Below are 27,333 nucleotides of genomic sequence, written 5' to 3' on the forward strand. Positions count from 1 at the left end.
GGAGCCTTCACGAAAGGTCAAAGTGCCTGAAGTCACCCTTGGTCCTGGTGAATTAATCTGAAGTAAATGAATTCTATTTGCAGTCTTAGGGATGCTAGGCCTGGGACTGGTGGAGAAGGAGGCCGGTGTGAGAATCATGGGTGCAGAAGTCCCAGGGCCTCTGTCCTTCCTGGGAAAGGACTTGTCAGGCTTCAGGCCACCTTGTGATCAGGGCCGATGGCTGCCTGGTTGCAGCATTTTGTGATGGCCCTGCATGCAGAGGGGGTGGACCAGAGAACCCCTGCTTGTTCACGGCCCCTCACCCTCCCGCCGTGCCTCTTAGGGGCTGAAGAGCTGCCCTCGTGCTGGGGAACCCAGGGCCTCTTGCTGCCTGAAGCTCTCTCTGAGAGAGACAGAGACGAAGAATGTGTGTGTGTGTGTGTGTGTGTGTGTGTGTGTTTGCGTGTCACTGCCTTGGAAGGCAGCCTACCATCCAGGCGGGATGTCTGCCCTGTGTCAGGACCTCTCTGATGGATGCGATGGACAGGAAAGACCAAAGAGGCCATGGTGCCCCTGGTCCCCGCGTCTCCCCTCAGTGGTTCAAGGTCATTGAAGCAGCCTCCGCAGGTCTGCTGTCTGCCTCAGTTTGCCTATGACTTCAGAGTTACCCAGCCTTGTTTGGAGGGAGAGACCCTGTGTTTCTCACACAGGAAATCAGCCCTGGATAATGTGCCCGACAGACAGAAACATATCCAAAAATGCTAGAAGATCATTAGCTCATTTCCCTTCCACTCTGCCTTTGCATACAGACAGCCATCCTTACATCCAGCCCCAGAAACCTTCAAGGAGTCCCCAGATTCTTCTGGAACCTGTGTTGTACGTATAAAACCTGCGTAATGGACAGGTCTACTGTATCCTACACTGACTACTGACTGTTGACTGTTACCCATTTCGTTGCTCTGTGGGATCCTTTCCTGGGTATTTGTTTTTTTTTTGTTTTCTTTTGTTTTGTTTTTTGTTTTTTTTTTTGAGAGGGAGAGAGAGAAAGAGAATGGGAGGGGTAGAGAGAAAGAGGGAGAGAGAACCCCAAGCAGGTTCTGCACAGTGTAGATCCTGACGCGGGGCTCAATCCCACCGACGAAGAGATCAAGACCAGAGCCAAAACTAAGAGTCAGAAGTGTAACCCACCGAACCACCCAGGCGCCCCTCCTGGGCATCTTAAATTAGAAAACATAGGCACCTCTCATTCTGAGGTCATTTGCTCAGAATTTGCATTTCTTACCCCTGGGTTGGTGACGGTACAGTCTCACGAAGGTACGGCTTGAGGAAGGTCTTCCGGATCACGTTTTGAAACGTCTCCTCCTGCGTGACAAGCCCGGGTCACCGGTACATGATCCGTCCATTTCTCTCCGGTGGGCGGGGGGCCAGGCAGGCCCGGGGAGGGCGCTGGTGGGGTGACTCTCCTGCTCGCATTTTGTTCACTGGAAGAAAGCAGCTTGCACGCCAAGCCCTGGACGGACTAGGGACGATGGAGCCTCCCGGTGGTGGAGGAGAATCAGCCTTATCCACACTGATGCTCCGATCGTGACCACGACGGCCGAGGCTGCAGGCAGGTGGATTCCACCGAATCAAACTTTTGTTGCCAGGACTTGCCACACACGCGCAAAAGCAGCCTGCGTACCCGAAACTGAGCGCGCAGATGGCGCATTCGAGGGGATATCCCTGTAGGTTAATGTCATTTTGCTTTCCTGAAGCAGGTTGTTTCTTTCTCTTTTCTTTACAGAAGCTGTGCGGCAGTGGTGATCTGAATGCTTCTCTGACATCCCAACAGTTTGAAGAACGATCTGTGAGTGACAATGCCTTAAAAGCAAACGCTAGAGCAAATACTGTAGATTATTTCTTACCAAACGTCTGTATTTCTTTGCCTCTTTTATTTTTCAAGAACGCTGAACCATTGCAAAGACCGGCCTGGCGAATTCTAGCTGGAAGAGATTAATTCCGAGTCTATTGATTTGTCAGACGGGGACGGATTTTTCTAAAAATACAGAGCAGCTCTCCAGTTGAGTGGGAGAGTAAAGGAGACAAAGCCATTCTGAAGTGCTTTGAAACCTAGACGGGGGAGTTTTCAAAAGAAGGCCGTCAAGGGAGACCTAGCCACAGAATCGATTAATTGAATGTCAAAAAAGTGAATGATAAATTACTTTATCTGTCTCTTGTCTCTGGAAAGACAACAATTGGGACTAGTGCAAAACTCTGGTTCGAAACTTTAGTTGGATTCGTTTGATGAATATTCGAAAAGAGACTTGCATTCAACATGGTGGCCTGTGGGAGTCGATGCCTTCCTGGGGAGGGGAGTGAGCTAAGGTGAGGGGAGGAAGACTGAAGGTTAAGTGTAGAAGACACCACGGGGGGGCGGGGGCAGGGAATGGAGGAAAAATATGCCGAGGGGAGAGCATGCAAAGGCATCATATGTGGACACAGGAGGGACAGGTGCCTTATGCACCTGCGGGCCGCGGAGGCCGGCAGCTGAGCGGTCCTGAACGTGAACTGCAACGTTTTTCCTTCACGTGGAGGAGGTGCAGGGGAGTGGAAGGGCTTGGGGGGAAGGGGGAGAAAATGAGGAAGCCACTTTACCTCAGAAGCATTCACATGTCTGTCGGGGCCAGCCCCACAGCTGCATTTCTGCCTGCCACTTCCTCCCTCGTGTTCCTCCGCGAGTTCTAGAAGAAAGAATCCTGCAGGGGCACCGGGCTGGCCCAGTGGGTTGAGAGTCCGACCCCTGACTTCAGCCCAGGTCATGATCTCGCGGTTTGTGAGTTCGAGCCCCGCATCGGGCTCCGAGCTGGCAGTGCTGGAGCCTGCTTGGGACTCTGTCTCTCTGACCCTTTCTCTGCCCCTCCCCTGCTTGCTCTCTCTCAAAATAAACAAAGAAACTGAAAAAAAATTAAAAAAGAAAGAAAGAATCCTACAGGAAATCGCTGAGTTGAAGGGTATTTCAGATACCGATATACTTCCGAGGGCATAATACCCCTTGTGTGATTTGGGGGGCAGGGGGAGTTAAATATTGCAAGGATCCCATCGTGAATTTGGATACAATCCCACTGGAGATAATTATAGAGGATATGTTAGTAAGACCTAGTAACCCGGTCATCAAGGCGGGTGGGGTGGCCGATGAGGCTTGAAGGTGGCGACCCCCAGCCCCCCGCCCTTTTTTTTTTTTTTTTTTTTTTGCTCTCAAGTTAAGAGGTGTTCCTGAAATTCTCTTCCTCGGTCCCCAGACACCAGACTTACCTTCCTTCTCCATCTGTGCAGATGTTTGGGGAAGCCGGCGATGGCGTGAGTAACTTGCCCAGTCCTTTTGCCTACCTCCTCACCATACACCTGAAGGAAGGCCGCAACCTGGTCATCCGAGATCGCTGCGGTAAGCCTGGCTCTTCTGGGTGCCTTGTAGCCCGCGCACCTGTTTCTCCACTCTTGTTTCTATGCTGTTAGTGCACCTTTCTCGTCTCGCGCAACAGAGCGGAGCTCAGACCTATACCCCGAAGGTATCGAGCATTTGCAGCAAAGTTATTTGAAGACCCTGCATCTTCCTTTCCTTTAGTGTGGTTAAATGAACAACGAGAATGGCAACAGTAAGAACAGTAATCATCACAATAATGATATGAGTGATAATTCCATGAAATAAGGCCACGAGAATAGCATTATCCTGGCGGCTAGCAGCTGCTCAAGAAAACGCTTCCTCGATTCCACTTTAATTACACATAAGAAAAGACGTGAACATACGTAAGAAGTACATAATTTCTTATGTCGACGTGAACGTGAGCATGTGTGTGAATATGTGTATATGTGAATAGACGTGAGAATGATACGTAAGAAAAAGATGTCCGTGCGAGGTCCCCAAATGTACACAGAGCCGAAGATGCCCTTTGAACCCCATCCCCTTCCTGCACTGAAATCCCACGGGGCTTCGCTCCCTCAGGAGAATATTTGTTATCTGCGTGTCATTTGATTCGTTCACTTTTCCCCCTGTTTCTGTGCCTTTAAAACACACACATGTACACATGTGTGTTTTTTAAAAGTTTATTTATTTTGAGAGAGAGAGCACGCACAAGCAGGGAAGGAACAGAGGGAGAGAGAGAGAGAGAGAGAGAGAGAGGGAGAGAGAGAGAGAATCCCAAGCAAGTGCCACACTGTCTGTGCACAGCCCATTGCAGGGCTCGAACTCACGAACGGTGAGATCACAACCCGGGCCAAAATCAAGAATCGGACGCTCAACCAACTGAGCCACCCAGGCGCCCCCACACGTGTATGTTTTTAATTAACATGATACTGTAATGTCCCTATTAGCCCACAATAAGCTCTTTTTTTGCTTCATGATACGTATTCAAGAGCGACGATGGTTTTCCATGCAAGTATATCTCCATTCTTTTAAATGCTATGCAACATTCCGTAGTATGATGTGTGATTTATTCAGTTCCTCTACTGACAGTTGCTGCTTTTTTTTTCAACTTTCTCGGCAGCGTAAATGATACTGTAATGAGCACCCTGTGTTTGTTTTTGGCACAAATAAGAATACATCTTTCAAAAAGTAGCATGTGCTTAAGTGTAGACGGTGGGGTCAGACTGCCCGGGCTCAAAGCCTTCCCTTCTCCATTTGTTGTTTGATTCAAGAAATGTCCCTTGGCCCCTCTGTGAGTTTGTTCCCTCATCTATACAATGAGGGTAATAATAGTAACCTTTATTGTAGGCTGTTAAAAGCATGGAAGGTAATAACTTACATAAAGTGCTTAAAACTACATCTGGCTTCTAGCACTTCATGGAAGTTAACTGTTGGGGCGCCTGGGTGGCTCAGTTGGTTAAGCGACTAACTCTTGATTTGGGTTCAGGTCATGATCTCACCGTTCGTGGCATCGAGCCCCATGTTGGGCTTTGTGCTGACAGTGCAGAGCCTGCTTGGGATTCTCTCTCCTGGTCCCTTCCCTTGCTAGCTTGCTCATTCTCCCTCCCTCTCTCTCTGTCTCTCTCTCTCTCTGTCTCGAAATAAATAAACAAACATTAAAAAAAAAAAAAAAAGATAACTGTTGTTAGCAACCGGGACAGAACCTAGAAATAGAAGTCAGGATCCAGGGGATACGTGTTGTTAAAAATTTAAGAAACCCTGGCAAATTGTCCTCCAGAAGGCAGAAAGCATGCCCTCTCTTACAGTATGTTACTATTGTTGAATATCTACTTTTATCACTGTTCCTTTTGGGCAATCTCATAGATTGGGTGTGGACTCTCCTTATTTTAATTTGTACTTTGTCGGGGCGCCTGGGTGGCTTAGTCGGTTGAGCGTCCAACTTCGGCTCAGGTCATGATATCGAAGCTCGCGAGTTCAAGCCCCGCGTCGGGCTCTGTGCTGACAGCTCGGAGCCTGGAGCCTGTTTCGGGTTCTGTGTCTCCCTCTCTCTCTGCCCCTAACCCACTCGCATTCTGTCTCTGTTTCTCTCAAAAATAAATAAACTTTAAAAAAAAGTTAATTTGTACTTTGTGGATTGTGATGGTAATGAACGTGGGTTTCGTCCAGTTTTCATTTGAGTTTCTTCTTCTCTCTGTTTGTAATTCTTTGTAACTTTCAGCATTAATGGTTGTTTATTACAGGTTGCAAGTATTTTTCTCTCAGTCTGTTATGTCTTATTTCTTTTTTTAAATTTTTTTTTTCAACGTTTATTTATTTTTGGGACAGAGAGAGACAGAGCATGAACGGGGGAGGGACAGAGAGAGAGGGAGACACAGAATCGGAAACAGGCTCCAGGCTCTGAGCCATCAGCCCAGAGCCTGAGGCGGGGCTCGAACTCACGGACCGTGAGATCGTGACCTGGCTGAAGTCGGACGCTTAACCGACTGCGCCACCCAGGCGCCCCTGTTATGTCTTATTTCTATGGCCGCTTTTATCCTTTAGAGTTTTGCATTTCCTTACAGGCAGATATATTTGTGTTTTCTTTATAGTTTATTTATTTTTTTACTTATTTATTTAATTTATTTATTTAAAATGTTTATTTATTTTTGAGAGTGAGAGAGCACGAGTGAGTGGGGGCGGGGCAGAGAGAGAGAGAGAGAGAGAGGGAGAGAGACAGAGACAGAGAATCCCAAATAGGCTCCACACTGTCGGCACTGAGCCCCACACAGGGCTTGAACTCATGGAGGAACCATGAGATCCCGACCTGAGCCGAAATCAAGACTCAGATGCTTTATCGACTAAGCCACCCAGGCTCCCCTCTAGTTTTTTGTGTTTGTTTTTTTAAATTTTATTCTGTTTAGGAAGAAGGGATTTTTTTTTTTTTTTTATTCTAAGGAATTGAGTGTCTTTCTTCCTGTTGCTTCGTTTCTACTCTGTTCTGGAATACGAAAAGGACAAAGTACCTTCTAGACCCTTCTTTCAGTGCTCTAAGTCCATTAGCTTGTCTTTCTCATTCTTCCCATGGTTTTTTTCCTTTCAGGGAGAATTCCTCAACTTGGCCTTCCAGCTTACTCATTTTCTTGTCACTTGTGGCCATTGTGCAGTCAGGTCATGGATTGAGTTGCCATTTAATTTTATATCAGCCTGTGATTATTTCACAAGTGAGATGATACCATCGTATTTCTGAGAATACGAAGTCTCCACTTAAAATCTCGTGCTTCATCCCTCGGATGTCAGTATCGTGTGTTCGCCACTCACGTTTCTGTGTGTCCCTCTGTCCTTGCCCCGCCATCTGCGGGTGCTGTTTTTGTTTACGGTGTCCTCCCTTCCCTGATAGCGAGCAGGGCTAGGATATGCGAATGGACAGGCTGAATCAGTAGTTCAGGCAGCTCCTTCCTGTTCCCCCCCAGTTATCCCCAGTTCCCAGTTATCACCTCTCACCCAAAGCCTTCCTTTCTGGCTTACTGTTCACGCTCCCTGTTCCAGCTTGCAGTCCAAGTCTGTTGCTGGTCACTGGTTGGCCCCAAAGGGAGAGGACGGTGCTGGCCCAGCTGTTACAGGCTATGCTATTCGGTTGGCATAGAAACCGACGGTTTCTCAGGCCACCAGCTGCCTCCCCTACCTGCTGCCTGCAAGTTAAGAGCATCCCTGGTTTACCCACCACACACCCTCACATGCTCCCACCCAGCCCTGCTTCTGAAACCTTTTTGCTATAACTTTCTTCTGCTCACGTTTTGGATTGCGGACTCTTTGCCGATCTGATCTCACCTGACTTCCATCTTTCAGGATCCATGAAATATGTTCACTTAAAAAATTTTTTTTTTAAAGTTTATGTATTTCGAGGAAGAGACAGCATGAGTGGAGGGGGCGCTGAGAGAGAGGGAGCGAGACGGTCCCATGAAGGCTCCGGGCTGCCAGCACAGAGCCAGATGCGGGGCTTGAACTCACGAACCGCGAGATCATGACCTGAGCTGAAGTCAGACGCTTAACCGACTGAGTCACCCGGGCGGCCCTGCTCACTTTTTTTAAAAACAAAATTGCTATCTCTGCCTGTCTGTATCTTTGTACTTCCTCAGATATAGGACTTCAAAATGGTGGGGGGAAAATCTCATTTTTTACTTGTTGGTAAAATGTGTTTTCTATGAAAATCATAATTTCTCATCTATCGATCGTGTGACTTCTTATGTTCTGTCGTTGGGCACTACAGTCGTAAACATATGCCTTTTAATAGATGCATCCCTTATGTTATTTTTAATGATTTGAGCGGGTAGCATTTCATACCTGAAATAACCCCTAGGGAATAATCATAAACCGGTGTAGAGTTAACTCCCACGAAAACACCAACTCTTGCTTTGAATTGGCACGGTGTCCCATGGGGGGCTTCTGTCAAATGAGGATCATTATCGAGCTTGTCTTATGACAGCTTCTCTGGAGCTGGAGAAGAATGTTCCATGGAGAGCATACTTAACTTGACTAGGAAGAGGGTGTTCCAAACCTTTAAACACCATGTTTTGTTTTAAATTCTTGGAATTCCTCTAAGAGTTTGTCACTTTGGGGAGGGAGTGCAGGCCCTGGAGTACCCTCGCACACCAGCTGTCCCCTTTCCAGTTTACCCGTGTTCTCTGGATCTTTCTCCCAGAGTGAGTTCTCTGGCCCTACCACCGTTGACGTATCATAATGATAGATTCCAAGTAGCAGGTTCCTAGTAGGGGGTCAGTAACCTCAGTGGATGATGGAGAAGACGTCGCACCTGGTAGAAAAAAACCAAAATACTGCGGTGTGTGTGTGCTTGCTCAATGTCTCGGCTGTTTGGGGACAAAAGAGAGACCATAGCCTGTGCTATAATCCCGGCCGTTGTCATCTCTGTCTGAATAGTTTCATCAGAGTTAAAACGTCTTATGACTTTGGCTTTATCTTGTGTAAACCTAACACGATCCAAATATAAATACCTACTAAGGCGTCTAGGTCATGAACCGTGTTGTTCCAGAACCTGTATCTTTTGTAACCAGCAGTGACTGTTCTTGTCCGTCTTCTTTTGTTTATTGGGCAAGTTAATCATTATTGACAAAATATCCCTCTCCCAGCCGATTCTTTGTCCATGATTTGAGGTGCGCTGTGCCTCCTACACTGTGACTCTATTGATTTTCTGCTTGATTTTCATAAGCATCATATTAGCGATCGGGAAAATGTCCCAGAGCCCTCTCAAGGTGGGGCCGCATTTGAGTGAGCACGGTTGGTCTAGACAGGGATCGGAACTATTAGGATGCTTGCTCCCGCTCCTGCCTCCTTTGCCTGAGACTCGTTGTTTATCAGTACAACATTCCTTTCTTTTTTATTTGTTTAAATGTTTTAGTTTTGAGGGAGAGACAGAACATGAGCAGGGGAGAGGCAGAGAGACAGAGGGAGACACAGAATCCAAAGCAGGCTCCAGGCTCGGGGCTGTCCCCATAGAGCCTGACGTGGGGCTCGAGCCCTTGAACTGCGAGATCATGACCTGAGCCGAAGTGGTCGGACGCTCAACCGACTGAGCCGCCCGAGCGCCCTACGACGTTATTTTCTATGGGACCCAACCCGGCCTCAGGATTTTGTCCACCACAGTCCTTTGCACCAGTAATTTTCAAACTGGAATGGGCATCAGGGCAGGCTGGAGGGCTGATGAAAACACATGTTGCCCACCCCCAGAGGCTCTGATTCAGCAGGTCCTGCGTGGGGCCCGCGGATTTGCATTTCTAGCAAGTTCCCAGGTGATGCTGATGTAGGTGGTCCGGAAGCACACTTGGGAACCATTGTTCTGGGCAGCCTCTGTCCACCAGTGTGCATGGACAGCGTGAGAAGAAACACTTGCTTCTCCTGATAGTAGGTAGAGCTTCGGTTCTCTACTAGGCACAACGTTGTCTTTCCCTGGGGATTTCCCTCATTACGTATTTGCTCTCCAGCATTAGTCTCCAGCTTCCTTTTTTTTTTTTTAAGTGTTTAATTTTTTTTTAATTGATTTTCACTTACGACGGAGAGGCCTTTGGCGTGTTGTTGAAATGTATTATGCCCTCGGCTCTGAAGGGGGACGCCTCTGGGATATGGAAGTCAGTCGCACGGTTTCGTTTCTGAATGTTTAGGGAGGAAAACCGTTTTGATGAATCATTCTCTGAGGAAAGAGTTTGGTATTTCTTTAGATTGTTGCATAAGCAGTGCTTACACTTATGGAACTTTCTGTCTAGAACGTGGGGTGGGAACTTTTTCTGTCCGGGGCCACAAAGTAAATATTTTAGGATTTATGGGTCATAAGGGCTCAGGGACAGCTACTCATCTCTGCTGGTGTAGTGCCCAAACAGCCATTACCTTTAGATCCGTTTTAATGATTCACTTCCTTTTTGGTCACATCACCGCATAACTGAAGAGAGAGGGAGAAGTAACTGAAAAAAATGTGACTTTTCGGTGCCAATGATACATTGCACGAAACTGACAGAAGTTATCCAGAGTACCGGATCACATCTGGTTTATTATTTAATTTTTTTCTAAAGTGAAAAATGTTAGTGGTTTTCCAAACAGCCAAGGAGAAAGAATTCTTGGTTAGGGTTAGTATCTAACGATCACATGTAAACAAATGGTCATGACTGTGTTCTAATAAAACTTTATTTACAAAAACAAGCGGTGGCCTGGGTTTGAACCATGGGCCAACGTTTGCCAACCTCTGTCTAGAATATCGTGATCTGCTTTTTGAGTTTTACTCTAAGAAACTGCTTTCTGGTGTGGCAAAGTAAAAACTTTATTTATTTATGAGCATATCAGTAATATGACCTTGAATAATGAAAAAAAAAATTCTGGAGATATTAGGTGGCAAAAAGTCGTTTTTTTTTCCTTATATTTTAATGGGAAGTAAAGTGAAAAGTCACGGTATCCCCCTCAGGAAAAGGCATCTCTGACATGCTTTGAGAAGTGGCACGAAAAGGCTCTTCCAAGGTTCGTGCCGGAGGATTGGAAGCTTTCGGTCACTTGACCCATCCAGAAACAAACTGGGGGGAAGCGTCTCAGAAACGAGAGAACCCGTCTCAGTTTTGGTGCCGTCAGCCAGGCCTGGACAGTGGACTTCCTTCGTGAAAGAGTGCTGTGGACCTTTTATGTAAATCTCTTTCTTCTCCGCCTCAGACACAGTGCTGATTTGTTATGCAGACTATCAAGGTGGAATTGGGAGATTTTCTGGGGCCTGGGGGGAGGCTTGTGAAACCCTAAAGCTGGCTAACTGTTCTTTGGGCAGAATTAGGAGGGAGCTCTGGCTTCAGCATGCTGGCTAGGTTTAGCAATGGTGTGGAGAGCCTAGTGTTATATACTTGTTACCCAGAGCATCACAGGGTCTTTAAAAAAATTTTTTTTGTGTGTTTATTCATTTTTGAAAGACAGAGAGAGACAGAGCACAAGCAGGGGTGGGACAGAGAGAGAGGCGGAACACAGAATCCAAAGCAGGCTCCGGGCTCCAAGCTGTCAGCCCAGAGCCCGACACGGGGCTCGACCTCACGAACCGCGAGAGCATGACCTGAGCCGAAGTCGGACGCTCAGCCGACTGAGCCACCCAGGCGCCCCCACACGGGGTCTTTAACTGTTAACTTGTCTATCCCTTGTATAGAATACATAGGTGTTTTGTGTGTGTGTGTGTGTATGTGTGTGTGTGTGTGTGTGTGTGTGTGCGCGCGTGTGTGTGCATTGAATAAACCCAGCAAAATCTATGGGTCATTCAAAAGAACTGAAAATAGCGGGTAACCGGTAACTCGCTGTCACGAACAGGTCTGTCCATCCGTGAGTCATCATGGATATAAGAATAACACCTGGGAGGCCGACAGGTTTTCATGAGGTTGTGCTAGAAGCGGGGCCACATTTAGAAGATTGCCTTTCACAGATCATTCTCTAGTTGGTTAGGAATTGCCTTCAATTCTCTGACACGCGAGGTCTTTTAGCCTTGCCCGGACTCAGTGCGGTATGGGCGAGCTCAGTACTAATTAAGCAGCCCCATTCTTTCTGCTGAACAACCTGCCGTGCTGTAGGTGGTCTTTCTAAAAATGAGCCTTACTTGAACGCTGGTAGTGTCTAGCCATTGCCTTGAGTTCATCTTCTTGAGCAATCTACAGGAGGGAAGACCCAGCATCCCCCCACCTCCCTGCTCTATCCCAGTAATTGCCTGTCGCCTGTGGGTAGACCTTTGTCTCTGTCTACACCCCGCCTCCTGCCCTCCTATCTTACTATTTTTTTTCCTCAGTGTTTCTACTTCCCTTTTCCACATCCTCACTTCTTCCTTTTACGCCTTTATACCTCCATTTCCTTCCCATTTTTTTTTTTTTTCTCTCAGGGAGGCTCTACATGCAGTGATGTTTTGGACCAAACGAGACACATACCTGTTTTGGGTTCTTGATCTGAGTCTGGTAACTCCTGGGGGTCTTTATAGATTGGTCAAACAGAAGGAACATGATATGACCAATCAAATTTAAGTCCTTTTAACTTTGTAATGAGGTTGACACATAGAGAGAGTTGAACCTTGGACTCAGTTTCCCTTGGAAGGAAATGTGGTCAAGAAATATTTTGGGGTCTTAAAGCTGGTGGTGTTTATGCCAACGGCCCTTTTCTAGGCCGGATGTGAGCACTGCTCTGTGACATGGGAAGGCCTCTTGTCCTGGGAAGAAGGCTCAGATCAAATCCCATTAAAACGTAGATCATTAGCCTGGGTGGCTCAGTTAGTTGAAGATCCGACTCTTGATTTTTGGCTCAGGTCATGATCCTATGGTTGTGGGGTCGAGCCCTGAGTCAGGCTCCATGTTGAACCTGCTTGAGATTTACTCTCTCTGTCTCTGTCTCTTGCTCTCTCTCCCCACCCTGCTTACGCTCTCTCTTTCTCTAAAACAAAATAAAATAAAAAACAAACAAACAAAAAGCCCCTAGAGCATTAATTCCTGGAAAACAGGAGCCCTTGCCTTGAAGCCCTGTTTGCCCTTGGTGTGAAGGTGGCTATGGGACTATCCTGCTGTGCCCTGGAAGAATACTGTGTTGCTGCTGCCCTCTGGTGGCCACTTTTCAGTGTTGCAAAAAGGAAAGAAAAGCCCTTTGAGGGACTTTGTGCGACATTATCAGGGCCAAAAAAAATTATTTGGGCTGGAGGCGGGAGGGTTGAGGATTGATGGTTTTTCTTCCTATTTTTTTAATGTTTATTTGTTTATTTTGAGAGAGAGAGAGAGAGAAAGGAAGGAAGGAAGAAAGAGAGAGAGGGAGAAAAAGAAGGAAAAAGAAAGAAAGAAAGAAAGAAAGAAAGAAAGAAAGAAAGAAAAGAAAGAGAGAAAGAGAATCCCAGGCAGGCTCCATGCTGCCAGCATAGAGCCTGACGCAGCCTCAAACTCCGAAGCTGAAATCATGACCTGAGCTGAAATCAAGTTGGACTTTAATGGACTGACCCTCACCCCCCACCCCCGGGTGCCTCATGGTTCTTCTCATGTGTGATTTATGTAATGAAGATTCATGACCCATTTCTTTAGCAGACCGCTCTCCTTTTCCAGCACAGGTAGATGGCTGACCTTTGTTTTCAGAGCAGCGACAGCTTCAGTTGCACACCCTGGGAAGAACATGCTGGATAAGTCATTTTCCAGTTTGGAAAGAATGGCTTAAAGACCCCCGCCCTAGTGTGAAAAGTTTGCCAGGTAATAGGTGTTTAGCAAATTCCTGTTCTGCCACCAAAATGTTCAAATGTCCAGTATCTCTGATTTCAGACCTCTTTTCCTTTTGCCATTTAATAGGCTAATTTTCATACCTGTTCTTTTAGATTTTTTTTTTTTTTTAGTGTTTATTTATTTGCGATTGAGAGACAGAGAGAGAGCAGGGAGAGACAGGGGATCAGAAGCCGGGCTCTGTGCTGATGGCAGAGACCGCAACATGGGGCTTGAACTCACAAACCATGAGAACCTGACCCGAGCTGAAGTCTGACACCTAACCAACTAAGCGACCCGGGTGCCCCTATAACTGTAAATTTTTTAATGATTGTAATCTCTTTCTTTCTTTCCTTCCTTCCTTCCTTCCTTCCTTCCTTCCTTCCTTCCTTCTTCTTCTTTCCTTCTTTCTTTCTAAGTTTATTCATTTTGAGAAAGACAGAGACATTACAAGTGGAGGAAGGGCAGAGAAAGAGAGGGAGAGAGAGGATCCCAAGCAGTCTGTGTGCTGTCATCGAAGAGCCCAACATGGGGCTCGAACCCATGAAGCTGCGAGATCATGACGTGAGCCAAAACCAGGAGTTGGATGCGTAGCCGACTGAGCCACCCAGTGACCCTTGAATCCTTTCTTTTTAAAGAAGAAATGTATACGGGGCACCTGGGTGGCTCAGTCGGGGAAGCATCCGACCCTTGATTTGGGCTCAGGTCATGATCTCACAGTTGGTGAGATCGAGCCCCACGTCAGGCTCTGTGCTGACAGCAGGGAGCCTGCTTGGGATTCTTTCCCCCTCTCTCTGCCCCTCCCCCACTCAGGCACTCCACCCCCCCCCCCCAAAATAAATAAATAAAAAGAACAAAAAGAAAAGATACCCTTGTATCAGAGCTAGAGAGAAACCCGCTGTTCTCATTACATCTGTAATTGCGGGACAGATAGGGAGTTTCCAGAACTCTGTTCCTCAGTGCACAACGCTGAGAACTGTTCTCAGCGTTGTGCACTGAGGAACAGCCACGCGGCTTCCGGACAGGTGCGTTCTGAGCGGTGTTCTAGGGTATCCATCCCTTCAGCCTTCCCGACAGCTCTGTGGAGCCCGGGCCAGCCCCTCAGCAGTCTCCCCCATTTACGCTGCCGTTCCAACAACAGCCATGGTTTTCGTTTGTGCCACGATGCAAAGTTTTGGGGAGCACCGCTGCGTGTGAACCCGGGACCCTGGGTGCAGACCACGCGAGCTTGAACGCGAAGTCGGATACCGTCTAGCAGCACTTGTGAGGATTCACCTGGTGTGCAATGCTCCAGGGGACGTGTGGTGGTATGGGTGGGGTTGGAGGAAACAGTAGTTAACGATTATTACTGTGTTTGTTGTCTTTTTTGGTCTGGTTTGATTTTTGCAGGTTCCCTCTGGAAAGGGAAGGGCTCGTGGCATTTCTACCCGTCTTACGATGGCTTTTCTTCCCAGTTTCTTGGCAATTTGTTTGACTCTTTGCATATCTCTCGCTCTTCTCTCTTTTTGCCCTAGACTCCTCCCCCAGCTTCCCTGCCCCCGGGGGGAGGGTGGGGGGCAGAGGGTGGTTTGTGGTGGTGAAGGGTGTTTTCTTTTTTTAATGAAATCCTTTTTATTTTATTTTATTTTTTTATTTTTTTTTTTAACGTTTATTTATTTTTGAGACAGAGAGAGACAGAGCATGAACGGGAGAGGGTCAGAGAGAGGGAGACACAGAATCTGAAACAGGCTCCAGGCTCTGAGCGGTCAGCACAGAGCCCGACGCGGGGCTTAAACTCACCGACCGTGAGATCATGACCTGAGCCGAAGTCGGCTGCTTAACAGACTGAGCCACCCAGGCGCCCCGGTGAAGGGTGTTTTCTGAGCCTGGTTCCTACCTCGTGTTTGCACGTCAGCAAAAATGAAGGAGAGGCTAGTTTTTAGTGATGGGAATAAGGACTCTATTACGGGTTGATAGTTTAATTTTCCCCATCTTATATTTGACTCAGAAAAATGTGCCTCAACGCTCATAGTGGCCACCCTGGGAAGACACGGCAGTGTGGACAAGCATCATCCTCAGTCACTCTGTCACCTTTACTGAACGTGCCATACTGACGTGATATGTAAAGAATCAATTTTCTTTGTTTCCTTTTTAAAAGTTTTGTTCCTGTTTATTTATTTATTCTGAGAGAGAGAGAGAGAACACGAGCAGGGGAGGGGCAGAGAGAGAGAGAGAGAGAGAGAGAGAGGGAGAGTGAGAATCCCAAGCAGGCTTCGCAGTGTCAGCACAGAGTCCAGTGTGGGGCTCGAACTCACCAACTGTGAGGTCCTGACCTGAGCCAAAACCAACAGTCGGACGCTTAACTGACTGAGCCACCCAGGCGCCCCAGAATCGATCTGACTTTTCAAACTACAGCCGGATCTGACTTGAAACGGCTTGATCACTGCTTTTGTTCACCACACATGTGCTTCCCATATTACAAAAATTCTGTTTTGAGAAGAAAAAATGAATCTACCGCATCGTTGTTTGTTTACTCAGTGTTCTGGTTCCGGGTCTCTCAGAATTCTTATCCCCAGCACTAATCCTGCAGCAAACATTCTTGTGCCTAAATCCGGACGTACAACTTTCTTCTTGACGTCTTTGCGGATGCTTTGTGTTTCCTGATCTGAGCAGGTCGAGGTTCTCTTTCTAGAATTGCCAGCTCACCCTTGGGAACTGTCTCCCTCTACTGCGGACCCAGCAATAACATCGCTGGGGTCTGCTTTCCTTTTCTTCCCCGCATGGTGTGCACCTTATCTTTGTCAGTTTGATGGAGAAGAAGTGTTATATTTGTTTCAATTTGTATTAATAAATTTGATTCCTTAGGTGTGTTTGGCTATGAGCTATTTGCTTCTCTTTTGTGCAAAGCCTGTTCTGTATATTATCACTGCTCTTTCTTCTGCTCCCTAGATACGTTCACATAGAGTTTTTATTATTATTATTATTATTATTTTAGCAGGTTTTTTAAAATTTTTTTTAACATTTATTTATTTTTGAGACAGAGAGAGACAGAGCATGAACGGGGGAGGGGCAGAGAGAGAGGGAGACACAGAATCGGAAGCAGGCTCCAGGCTCTGAGCCATCGGCCCAGAGCCCGACGTGGGGCTCGAACTCACGGACCGTGAGATTGTGGCCTGAGCTGAAGTCGGACGCTTAACCGACTGAGCCACCCAGGCGCCCCTTAGCAGTTTTTTTTTTTAATTTTTGTTTTTTGAGACAGAGAGAGACAGAGCATGAACAGGGGAGGGGCAGAGAGAGAGAGGGAGACACAGAATCCGAAGCAGGCTCCAGGCTCTGAGCTGTCAGCACAGAGCCCGATGCGGGGCTCGAACTCACAGACTAAGAGATCATGACCCGAGCTGAAGTCGGACACTTAACCGACTGAGCCACCCAGGCGCCCCTAGAGTTTTCTAATTTGTTATTTGCCTTCTAGTTTTGTTTATAGAGTTTTGTGGCAGAGATCTTTTCAAGTCTTACAGTCCTATTCTAGAGAATTTCTTCTTTTGTTTTTATAGCAAGGAAGGCCTTTCTCTCTCGAAAGGGAATACGCATCCACCTATATTCATTCTCTTTGCTACTTCGTTTTGCCTTTTTCCTTTATGTCTTTGATCTGTCTGGAGTTTATTTCGATTTCTGGCTCAGAGTAGGAACTTAGATTTACTTCTGGCCAAATGGCTATTGAATTAGTTGGGACGAAATAGCCCTTTCCCTGCTGATCTGATTGCCACTTTCTAATCGTGTGTTAGAAACAGACACGGTGCCTATCAGGGCTGCTTCTTGGATTTCCCTTTGAATCTTCCGGATGTGGTTTTTGTTGTTGTTCGGATGCCAGCACCACCCCAGGTTTACTGTATCCAAAGGTCACCGTCAGTACTTTTTTGCAAGAAATGGGGCTTGCTTCACATCGGAGTACCTTCTCCGAACACCAGATGGCATGAGATCACTGGTATGTTGTGTGGGAGCCACGGAAACACAGCTGGCCGGTGTGGGAGAACGTCCTTCAAGAGCAAACTTGAGACGTTCGGCGGTGCAGCCACCCATCCCAGATCCCAGGTAGCGGGTGGCTTTTCTCCACTTGTTGCGCGTTGATAGCCCGCCAGGCTCCCACAGCCAGTAAGTAGAACTGATTTTTGAAACCTGTTTCTGTTGGTTCCTTTCCCACTTGGATGCGGGTCCTCCTTGGTCAGCCATGTTTGTCCTTACAGCTTTTAATGTGTTCCCACAACGGAGCCCTGTCCTCTGGGGATTTTTGTGGTATTTTGTTTTGGGAAACTGTGCGTCCTCAGCAGTTGATTAGAAGGCCCTGTGGCTGTCCCGTTTTATAGAGTCAGTTAAGCTCTTCTTTCAGTGGGATCCCGTCCCAATTCGTACGAAGGGCCTCGGAGTGAAACCGGCCTGTTTTCTGCGTCTGCTGCGTGTAACCAACCGCCTTCCATCCAGCTGAAGATCGTTGACTTGAACTTAAGGTAGCACATCTTCCATCCAGTTGAATGGGGCTTCTCCATTGCCAGTGGCTTTTACCAGTGGTTCGTTTCTGTACCAAGATAGCACGTGCCCCACTGCATGCTGTGTTTATTTATTTATTTTTTAAAAATTTTGAAGCTTATTTATTGAGAGAGACAGAAAGGAAGAGAGAGAGCACTCCCAGAGAGAGAGGGAGAGAGAGAGAATCCCAAGCAGGCTCTGCCCTGTCCGCACGGAGCCTGACGGGGGCCTGAACCTTGAGATTATGACCTGAGCCGAAATCAACGGTCAGAGGCTTCGTGGACCGAGCCACCCAGCTGCCTCTAAAGGGCTCTTTTTACTTACCCTGTTTCGTTGTGATGTTGGTACGGTGCCCTCTGCCCCGGGGGGTGTGGGTGTTGTAAACAGAGGGCGAAATACAGAGGGCGTATCGGTACGTTTCTGTATGTCCTGTGATTTCCTTGCGACATAATCTTGATGGGGTGGTTGGTTCCGTCTTGCCATCCGAACCCCAAAGCTTGACAACGTGCTGAATTTGGGGCAGCGGGCACGGCAGGCAACGTGATGAAGGGACCACCACCCTGTGATGACAAGTTGCCCCACTCCGTAGCAACCCCAACCCACCACACGCTCACGAACGCTGGGAAGGGGGATTTCAAGAGGGCACGCTGTGCGTCGCTTCCCTTTGCCACACGCTGTCTGCAGCCTCCACTGGAACGACTTGAAGGTTGAGTGTGACCTGATTTGGGGGACTGGCCACCTGGAGGCCCACAGGCCAGTTTATACCAACGGTGGCAACCTGGGATGGGGTGCGGGGAGACAAGGGCTGGTCCACACGAGACCTCCCCATGAAGCATGGTGCCTCACGCTTGTCGCAGGAGCTCAGGGCTTCTGCCTTGAGGCTCCCGGACGCCAGGCAGGAGCTGTATCAGCTTGCGTGGCACGGCTTTGGAAGGAAAACCGTGTGACTTCCTCCACTCTGTCTGGGTTGAAGCAGGTGCCCAGACTCAGAGGAGTGGGATGGGTTATGCTTTAAAATTGCTCTAGTTATGGGGCACCTGGGTGGCTCCGTCGGTTGAGCGTCCCGACTTCGGCTCCGGTCATGATCTCGCGGTCCGTGAGTTCGAGCCCCACGTCGGGCTCTGTGCTGACAGCTCGGAGCCTGGAGCCTGCTTCGGATTCTGTGTCTCCCTCTCTCTCTGCCCCTCCCCTGCTCATGCTCTGTCTTCGTGTCTCAAAAATAAATACATATAAAAAAATAAATAAATAAAATTGCTCTGGTTATGAAAGCTTTACACTGAAACGGGTCTGTGGCTTGAGGCTTGGCTCTGGGAACTCACTAACTTCACTCATCCTTTTCTTAAAAAAAATATTAATTTTTTTAATTTTAATTTTAATTTTTTGAGAGAGAGAAAGCAAGAGAGAACACTTACGTGCAGGGAAGGAGCAGGAGGGGGGCGCTGAAGATCCGAATCGGGCTCTGTGCTCCCTCACAGCAGAGAGCCCGACGTGGGGCTCAAACTCACGAACTGTGAGATCATGACCTGAGGTGAAGTCGGACGCTTAACGGACTGAACCACCCAGGCACCCCTACCTTTATCCATCCTTAAGACGACAGTATACATGGTCCTATCCCTGACAGTCTTTGGAGGATTAAATGGGAGCACGCCCAGTGTTAATGTCATTACTAAGCTTCAGTCCTTTGTCTCTTCTCCAGGGAGGTTGCTGTCTGTTTCATTAGGTTTAAATTTATGCTCAAATAATAGCCTGGGCTGAGGACACTTTTAGTATTCTTATTAATAGAAGGGACAGTGTTAGGGTATGAATAGCTATGTGTGCTTTGGCAGTGTGGATTTCTGGAACACCCCGAGCTGACCAGACTACAGATCTTGAAGTCTGTACCCTCTGCAGAAACTCGGGGAAGCTACATCCTTTGGCTGTGTGGCTTACTCTTCCTTTTTCTCTCTGACCCTCTTTCTAGTCTCTTTACATGGCTGCATCCTGGCCGCTGCCCTCCCTTCTCCTTTTTTTCTGTGTTGTTAGGCCTTTTTCTATCTTTGTCTGGGCCCATCTTTGTTTGATCGTTACGGGGACAATCATGCATGATGTTCACACCCCTGTATGCTTTGGATCAAGATCAGGGTCTTTGTACCTGATCAAGAACAGGTGTACAAAAGTCTTCTCCTAATGATCACTTCACCAAAAGTCAGTGTGCCCAATAATCTATTCACCAGATGGCCTATTTACTGATTTACTGAATTCCTCAATATATTGGCAGTGTTTTCCTTTAATCTATAGTGATACGTCTGTATGTATAAAGTTATTGGATGAGAACTTTTAAAAGCAGCTGGAAGTCTCTGGGTCATATCAGCCAATTGGTTTATGAAGACAGAATGAAAACAGCATTTTAAGTATTTAATTTGCCTGAGGCCAAACAAAAAAGGAGTGACTGGACATGCCATAGCCTAGGCTTCAGAGTCCAGAAACGGGATGACTGGGAACAGAAAAGGAGAGGATATTAGGGGGAAGACAGATGGGGAGGGAAACCTGGATGGGGTAGGTGGGACGGAAGGAAGTTTAGGATGGCAATGGTGCAGGGGAGGAATCCGAAGGTCCCAGGAAGACCTTGCTTCTGACAGCTCTAGAATGTCCCATTGCTTACCCCATACCAGCTTACAAATAGTCAAAATCAGCAAGTTTTGGTCACATTTTATAAAGAGTCAAAATAAACAAGTTTTCGCGAAACTGGGAATTTCAGATCACGGATCCCACTGTAAGTTGGTCAGTGGAAATTCTTTCACATGCTAGATTTTGGTGAGTTGCACGGAACCATTACACCCACAGGGTCTACCCACGGGCAGGCCTTGACCAAGGTGCCATTGGGGTCATTGCGCACGACAGACTCCTTTAGAGGAAAGGAGTCCGTCACATTCAGGAGAAAACTTCAGGAGTTCACAGACAGCAAGGCCTGAAGGTGGTTGGGGCGGAAAACTATTGTTTTGTGGTTGGTAACAGAACAGCTCCTGGAAGCATAGAGCCGCCATTTGCAGCCTGATGGGCTAGGGAGATCCTGGGAATGAGCATGTTCCTTCATTCAATTGTCGTCGATAAAACCTGGCCTGGAATTCAGCTGGACCTGAACCTACTGCTACCTTAAGTAACACAGATTTCGCTCTACATAGGGAAAGTTGTTTCTTCTTTCCCATGTGATGGAGGAAAAGTACCCTCTGAATGTCCATAATGCCCATAATGGTTTCTGAAGGTGGGTCAAGAATGTGGCACTTGGACGCTTGATGTAGAAATCTCAGCTTAACTGCCAGGGGGCAGCAGCAGCCGCTCGAAAATCATCACTAGCTGTTTTTCTGGAAATCATTTCTGGCGCTTATTTAGCCAGCCTCAGAGAAAGTCAGAACTTATGGATCCCGTATAAAAACAGCTCAGGCTTGGTTATTTTTCTGACAAGAAGAAAAAATTCAAAATATGCATAATATTGAGAAGATTCTAATTTTTTTTCACGTTTATTACTGAGAGACAGAGCATGAGCAGGGGAGGGGCAGACACAGAATCTGAAGCAGGGTCCAGGCTCTGAGCTGTCAGCACAGAGCCCGGTGTGGGGCTCGAACTCACGGACTGTGAGATCGTGACCTGAGCCGAAGTCGGACGCTCAACCGACTGAGCCACCCAGTTGCCCCTTATTGAGAAGATTCTAAACATATTTGATAAAGAGATTGAATAGCCCGTTATCACTCTTAAGCCAGAGGATAAGAAAAACATCAAATTGATCCTTTTCCGTGTTTCCAAATACTGTTCATACAGGATGAATTCATCGTTTTGTACCTGAGTTTCCCTAAAGACTTGACAAATAAGTGTTGACTTGAATCAGAACTCCTAAGATCTCCTAGCAAAAGTTATCAGATATTACAAAGTGTGAACTTCATGTAAAAACGTGGAGATAATTCCCTTTCACAAACTGCTACTCTGAGAAATGCATTCAATTAGGAGAGCTTTCTAGCTTGACAACCTTTCGTTTGAAGAAACCGTATGGCTGAAGTGTTTTAACATGGCAAATGAGCTTTACTGATGGCAAATAAGTAAGTTTTGCCTACAAATATTGCTTTTGCATGGATTTTTATTTTCAAATTAGGAACGCTAGTTTTTCAAACCTATATTATATATACGTATGCCCCAATATACACATAAATGACCATTAAGCCGATTTGTATAAATATATTGATGGGGACAGAAGGAGACTGATGTATTATTGGCTGAAGAAGGCAGGTTAAAAATACAATATGAAGGCTGGTTTCTTTTTTGAAAAGTCAGAGTGTGCATGTAAAATCTAGGTACATATCAATATATTAAGCTTTTCTAGATGACAGTAATTCTTTCTTTCTTCCTCCCTCCCTCCCTCCCTCCTCCATTCTTTTCTTTCTTTCTTTTTTTTTTAGTGTCTATTTTTGAGAGAGAGAGAACAGAGGATCTGAAGCGGGCTCTGTGCTGACAGCAGAGAACCCTATGCGAGGCTCAAACTCAAAAACGATGAGAGCATGACCTGAGCTGAAGTCGGATGCTTAATCAACTGAGCCACCCAGGCGCCCCATCTTTTCTTTCTATTTAGTGCATCTTTCTGCTTTTTAACACATGGCCATGAGTTCTATTACAAAAAGCAAAGACAAGTTGTTTGTAATTAGTGCTTCATTACAGATTTATTTTATTCGCAGATTCTTTCTTTGATCTTGAGCCAGTCAAGAGAATATTTGTTCCACGTATCACTTCCTCTGTTGTTTCTGACCATTTTTTCTTGTAATTCTCTCAATGTGATAGTAGCTACAAGTAATGTGGTTCATTATGACTGTCTCCTTGATAGACCTGAGTTATCTGGTGTCCTTCTCACCAAACTATCTGTCGTTTTCATCAGGATATACTTGCAGAGTGATCCAAAATCGTCAGTGAATAACATTAGGACTAGAGATAGGGCAGTAGCCAATACTCATGGATAGTTAGTGCTTTTTAATTTTTACTACAGTCCTTTCTTTCCAGGATAGCTCAGATCATTTCATGGAGATTTTCCCAAACCACATGGGAGCTCGTAAGAAGTATGTAAGATAAGGAATTTTCTCTTCGACGTCTGCAGAGAAAAGGTGATACAAATTTCATACCTTTAGAGATGGCAATAGAAGAGTCAGTAGAGAAACAAACGGTACATGTTATGTTGGATAGGTAAAATAAGTGAATATTTGATTTGTTATAGACACCCCTTTTTAAATTAATCCAGTAGTAACACTTACTAACAAAGTAGCAATTGCTATGGGACCTGGTCAGTTAATGGCTAGAGTCTGCTATTAATGAAGTATATTCGTTCATTCAGTTCTCAAGATAAGAGGTTGGTATATTTTTTATAAAGGCTAAAGATAGTAAGGCACAAGGAAACCGAGTAAAAGTGCCCAAGGAAGGGAGATTTTACTAAAAGGCAGTCAGGCAAAGGAAGGTACGGGCTTGTCATCGACACACCATCTTATTTCAAATGAGATTCATTCCCTGATCGCATATTTATTCTCCCAAGACTGTGCACATTAGGCCATTTTTGGCATGCATCTTATCTTCTACAGCTTTGATTTGGAGGAATTTAATATTAATTTTCGTTTGCTCCTAGTGAAATATTTTTTATGTTTAAATAACTTGATGAAATACAGAGTAGAAAAGTTTTGAGCTGTTTGTATAGTTGTCTGTCTTAATGTAGCTCCTGGCAGAGTTCAGTTTTGTATTCTACACTGTGAAATTCCAAGGGAGGAGATAAACAGCTTCTCCCAGTGGTTTTGACTACCTAACCCTTTCAGTCCAGGGAGCCTCCGTGCAGGTGAGGTTCCGTGGATCACGGTTTGTGAAACCCTGGGTTACTTCTTCCGGGTACAGCTTTCTCCTCGGCCCTCAACTCCCTGGTGCTGCATTATCTCAACCACCAGGTTTTCCGGTTTAGCCTGTGTCTTCTGCCTTCTACATTATAAGCTCCTGCCGGGTTTATACTTCCAAAGCTTGGCTCTGATCGTTTTCTTCTCCTGTTCATACATAAACCTGAATTTCTTTCCCTCTTCACACTGAAATAATTCCAGATGGGCGAAGGATGTATGTGGAATGAATGAAAAAACTACAAAATCTTACTGTGTGAAAATTTTCTTCGAAGCAGAATGTTCAACTACAAAGCCATAAATAAAACTTTGGTACGTTTGACTAAATAAAAGCAAAGCAACAAACAAAAAAACTTATCACAAGAAATAGCTTGACTATAAATAAATTATGACGAGATTTATGGCCAATGGCTGATATCCATAATTAAACACTCATTGAGATCCTGAAGCAAATGACAAACCGTGAGACCTTAGAAAAATGGACAAATGGAATGAATGGGAATTGCTCTGACAAATACCAATGTAGGTCACTAAAATATGAAAGATTCTAAACTTTGTTCAAAATGTCACCGAGAAAAATAGAGGTATCATTTTCCACCTGCCGTTCTTTTAAAATAAAGGCACAGAGCACCCAGTATTGGTGATCATGCAGAGAAACACGTACAAAACATATAGTCTTGGTGGGAATGTAAATTTGACAGACTTTGGAAGAACAATTTGACAGTATCTGTCAGAACCAGCTGTCCCAATGTTAGAAGTTCCCTCTGAATATACACTCCAAGACAGTCGTATAAGGATGTTTATTATAGTATTGTTTGCACTGAAACAAACAAACAAAAATGGAATGATGTCAGTATCCACTATTTGGTGGCTAGTTATGTAAGTAGTCAATAACACAATGAAAGTTTCTGCAGTCGATGAAAAGAAATCTGGTAAATCTGTGTGAACAGAACTGCGGGTGCTTTCATTGTGAAAGCGTGACGTCCAGTGCACGTAATATGATTGCTCTCGAGTTAAAATCAATTCTTGTATGTTTTTCCTGTAGTAAATCCACAAAAGCAGCCCGTGAGAGGAAGGGGCATGAGGAAGGTGTGAGAGAGTGCAGACGTGTCTTTTTCATTTCGTATCTTTCTGAGACCTGTGCCTTGTCTTGTTAAAAAAATTAAAAAAAAAAAAAAAGAACAGGAAAAAGCAAACCATCCTCTCTTTGTCACCGAACAAAGACTAAACTCCGGATTTTGTCATTTTCTTTTTTATTTTTTTTTAAATGTTTTTGTTTTAAATTTATTTTTGAGACAGAGAGACAGAGCAGGAGCAGGGGAGGGGCAGAGAGAGAGGGAGACACAGAATCCGAAGCAGGCTCCAGGCTCTGAGCCATCAGCACAGAGCCCGATGCGGGGCTCAAACTCACGGACTATGAGATCATGACCTGAGCTGAAGTCGGACGCTTAACCAACTGAGCCACCCAGGCGCCCCTGGATTTTGTCATTTTCAAGCACTTTGGCCTCTGGCTCCAACCTGCCTGTTCAGCTTTATTTCTCATTACATTTTTTTCCACTTAATTTCCAGATCGGTGGAAATGCTGGTTTGGGCACCACACAGATCTTGTCATCTTGGTCCCCTCCCTGCTCCCCGGCTTCAAAGCCAGTTCCTTCTGCTAACATGACTTCAGTCCTTCTCCACGTGTTTGCGCCCACCCACATTTCAACCAGTATCTTTCTTTCAGCCTCCGCTGACACCCGGGCTAGAGGTAATCTCTCCCACCTGGGAAGTTCAGTTCTGTTTTGACACTTAACCTCTTGTTATAGTTAGTGCCCGCCTGCTGCCCGCCAGGTGCACAACCCTGGACCGGGACAGGATCTGGGACTGATTTACCTTCGTGACCCCCCACCCCCCCACCATCGTGCCTAGCACCGACCCAGGCTCTGAAGTCAGCCATGAGGGTTTGTAGCACATGGACAGTGTTAGCAGGCCTGACAGATACAGGGTCACGGGAGGCTTGACAGGATGTACTGTCCTTGAGTACGGGCAGAAGGAAGGACTGTCCCACATGTGCTCAGGGGTGTGCTTTGGTGCAGCCCTTTTGCAGGACCCATGAATGACTGTTAGTCGCTCTGGGCACGCATCGAACCCCGGGGTGTCTGGGGTGCGGCAGGAGACTCAGGCCATTGATGCTTAAGACCCGGATATTCTAAATTGGAGGGGGTGCGTGTGACCCCATAGGGTCCACATAGCCGAATGGGTGGCCACACCAGGATGGAGGTGCCCGTCTGCGCTCCCCCCCCAGCTTTATTCTCCTCCCGGAGTACCACACCACCTCTTTCTCCCAAAGAGCCTCATTGTTTCTGAAGCTCCCTGTAAAAAAAAAAAAGGTTGAAGTCCACCCATTCAAGGTGCTGTCTCATCATTTGTCTAATCGGGAGTTGCATTCCTGAGCCGCAGACCTCTTTTCAGAATTTGCCTAGTTGAGATGTCACTTCCCTGACAGTGAGGCTCTTAGGCTCAGCGAGAAAATCACCATGTGCTCCCAGCGCCCCCCCTCCCCTCCCCCCCCCCGCCCCTTTCTCAAATTTTCCCTAACAATTAACGCCACACTAACTTTGACACCCTTTTTCCTTGTTTGGCTTTGTAAACCCTGGTCCCTTTTTCTATTAATTCCAGACATTAATATTTTCTTTCACGCAACTGACGCCATTCACCCGTGAAACCGTTTGAACATTATGTAGCTGTCAGGATGCCTGGGGATTACCCAGTATGCTTTGCCTGTGAGAAAGTGACACCGCCGAGGCCTAGTTTTGAGATGTTTATTTTGAGAGTGCGCTGACAGGCATGAAGGCCCGATCCCAGAGTGGCAATTTCATTTAATTAAAGGCCTCTTTTTATTAGAGTCCCTCCCCCCCCCCCCCCCCCCCCCCCGCTCGCCCCCACACACTTTTTTTTATATATATATATCAGAATGATTGTTAAAGTCTGACTTGCCGGAGGTGTCCCCTTGTACTGTGAGAGGGAGTGGGGGCAGGTGGCTCGCTCACTAGTCACTGTGCCACTAAATGGCTGTGAATGCCTTCCTGTTTTACTGTCCTGTCCAGAGCTGCAAACTAACATGACGTGTGTGTGTGTGTGTGTGTGTGTGTGTGTGTGTGTGTGTGTCTGAGATTAAAATAAAGACCGCTGGACTTCTGCCCCCGTGTCGGCAAACTTAAAACGTGAGAGTCGAGTGCGTATGTCTGCATATTTGCGGTTGCATTTCTCGGTCTTCCGGTTCGAAGTCTTGCAAAACTGGAAGGCTCCCCCACCGCCCAGATCATTCCACCTCGGTTCCTCTGTTGAGACTTCTAAACAAGGTAGATGACCTTGCTGGATAGTGACACCTGTTTCTGTTAAAGAAGGAAGTTGGGGAAGATCGTGTGTTCAGTCATTGCTAATAATGCTGCTGGTAAATAGAAACCCAAAAGAGGAGCTTGAGAGAATAAAAGCTTAATGATCGGTAGTTACAACCTGGTAAATGTTTGCAACAGAGTAGCCGAATTAATTTTTGACCTAATGGTTTTAGACTCTGTAGGCTTGACTTTCTATCAGGAATTCGTGATCGATACATGTTTGGGGGGGCCTGTGTTGGGCACCGTCCACGGCACCTGGGACACATCGGTGGATGAACCGGACTGTGGGTCTTTCGCACTTACTCATGGGTGTCTGTTTCGCAGTTAATTATACTATCCTCATTCCTACGATCAGATTTTTTTTTTTTTTTTTTGTCTTTCTTTGTGGCGTTATCGGCTGGCCTTCAGTTATGCCCTCACTGCTTCTGCATTCATTCGTGGCTTCTTTATTCATCATTCATGAGGTCTTA

General features: G+C 46.4%; 1 protein-coding gene across 9 annotated transcripts in view; it reads left to right on the forward strand.

Annotated features, from left to right (window-relative positions):
* MCTP2 (multiple C2 and transmembrane domain containing 2) overlaps window positions 1–27,333 on the forward strand; it is a 264,060-nt gene that overhangs the window by 66,481 nt on the left and 170,246 nt on the right. For all 9 annotated transcript variants that reach the window (XR_006203374.1, XR_006203372.1, XR_006203375.1 and 6 more), the window contains exons 3-4: window positions 1,763–1,825; window positions 3,292–3,400. Coding sequence is in view for 5 of the 9 variants with exons in the window: in XM_042941092.1 (XP_042797026.1) it covers window positions 1,763–1,825; window positions 3,292–3,400 (172 nt within the window). In the remaining 4 variants the exon portion in view is untranslated. The remainder of the gene's footprint in view (window positions 1–1,762; window positions 1,826–3,291; window positions 3,401–27,333) is intronic.

This window comes from Panthera leo, chromosome B3, assembly GCF_018350215.1.
Source record: "Panthera leo isolate Ple1 chromosome B3, P.leo_Ple1_pat1.1, whole genome shotgun sequence".
Lineage (NCBI taxonomy): Eukaryota > Metazoa > Chordata > Mammalia > Carnivora > Felidae > Panthera > Panthera leo.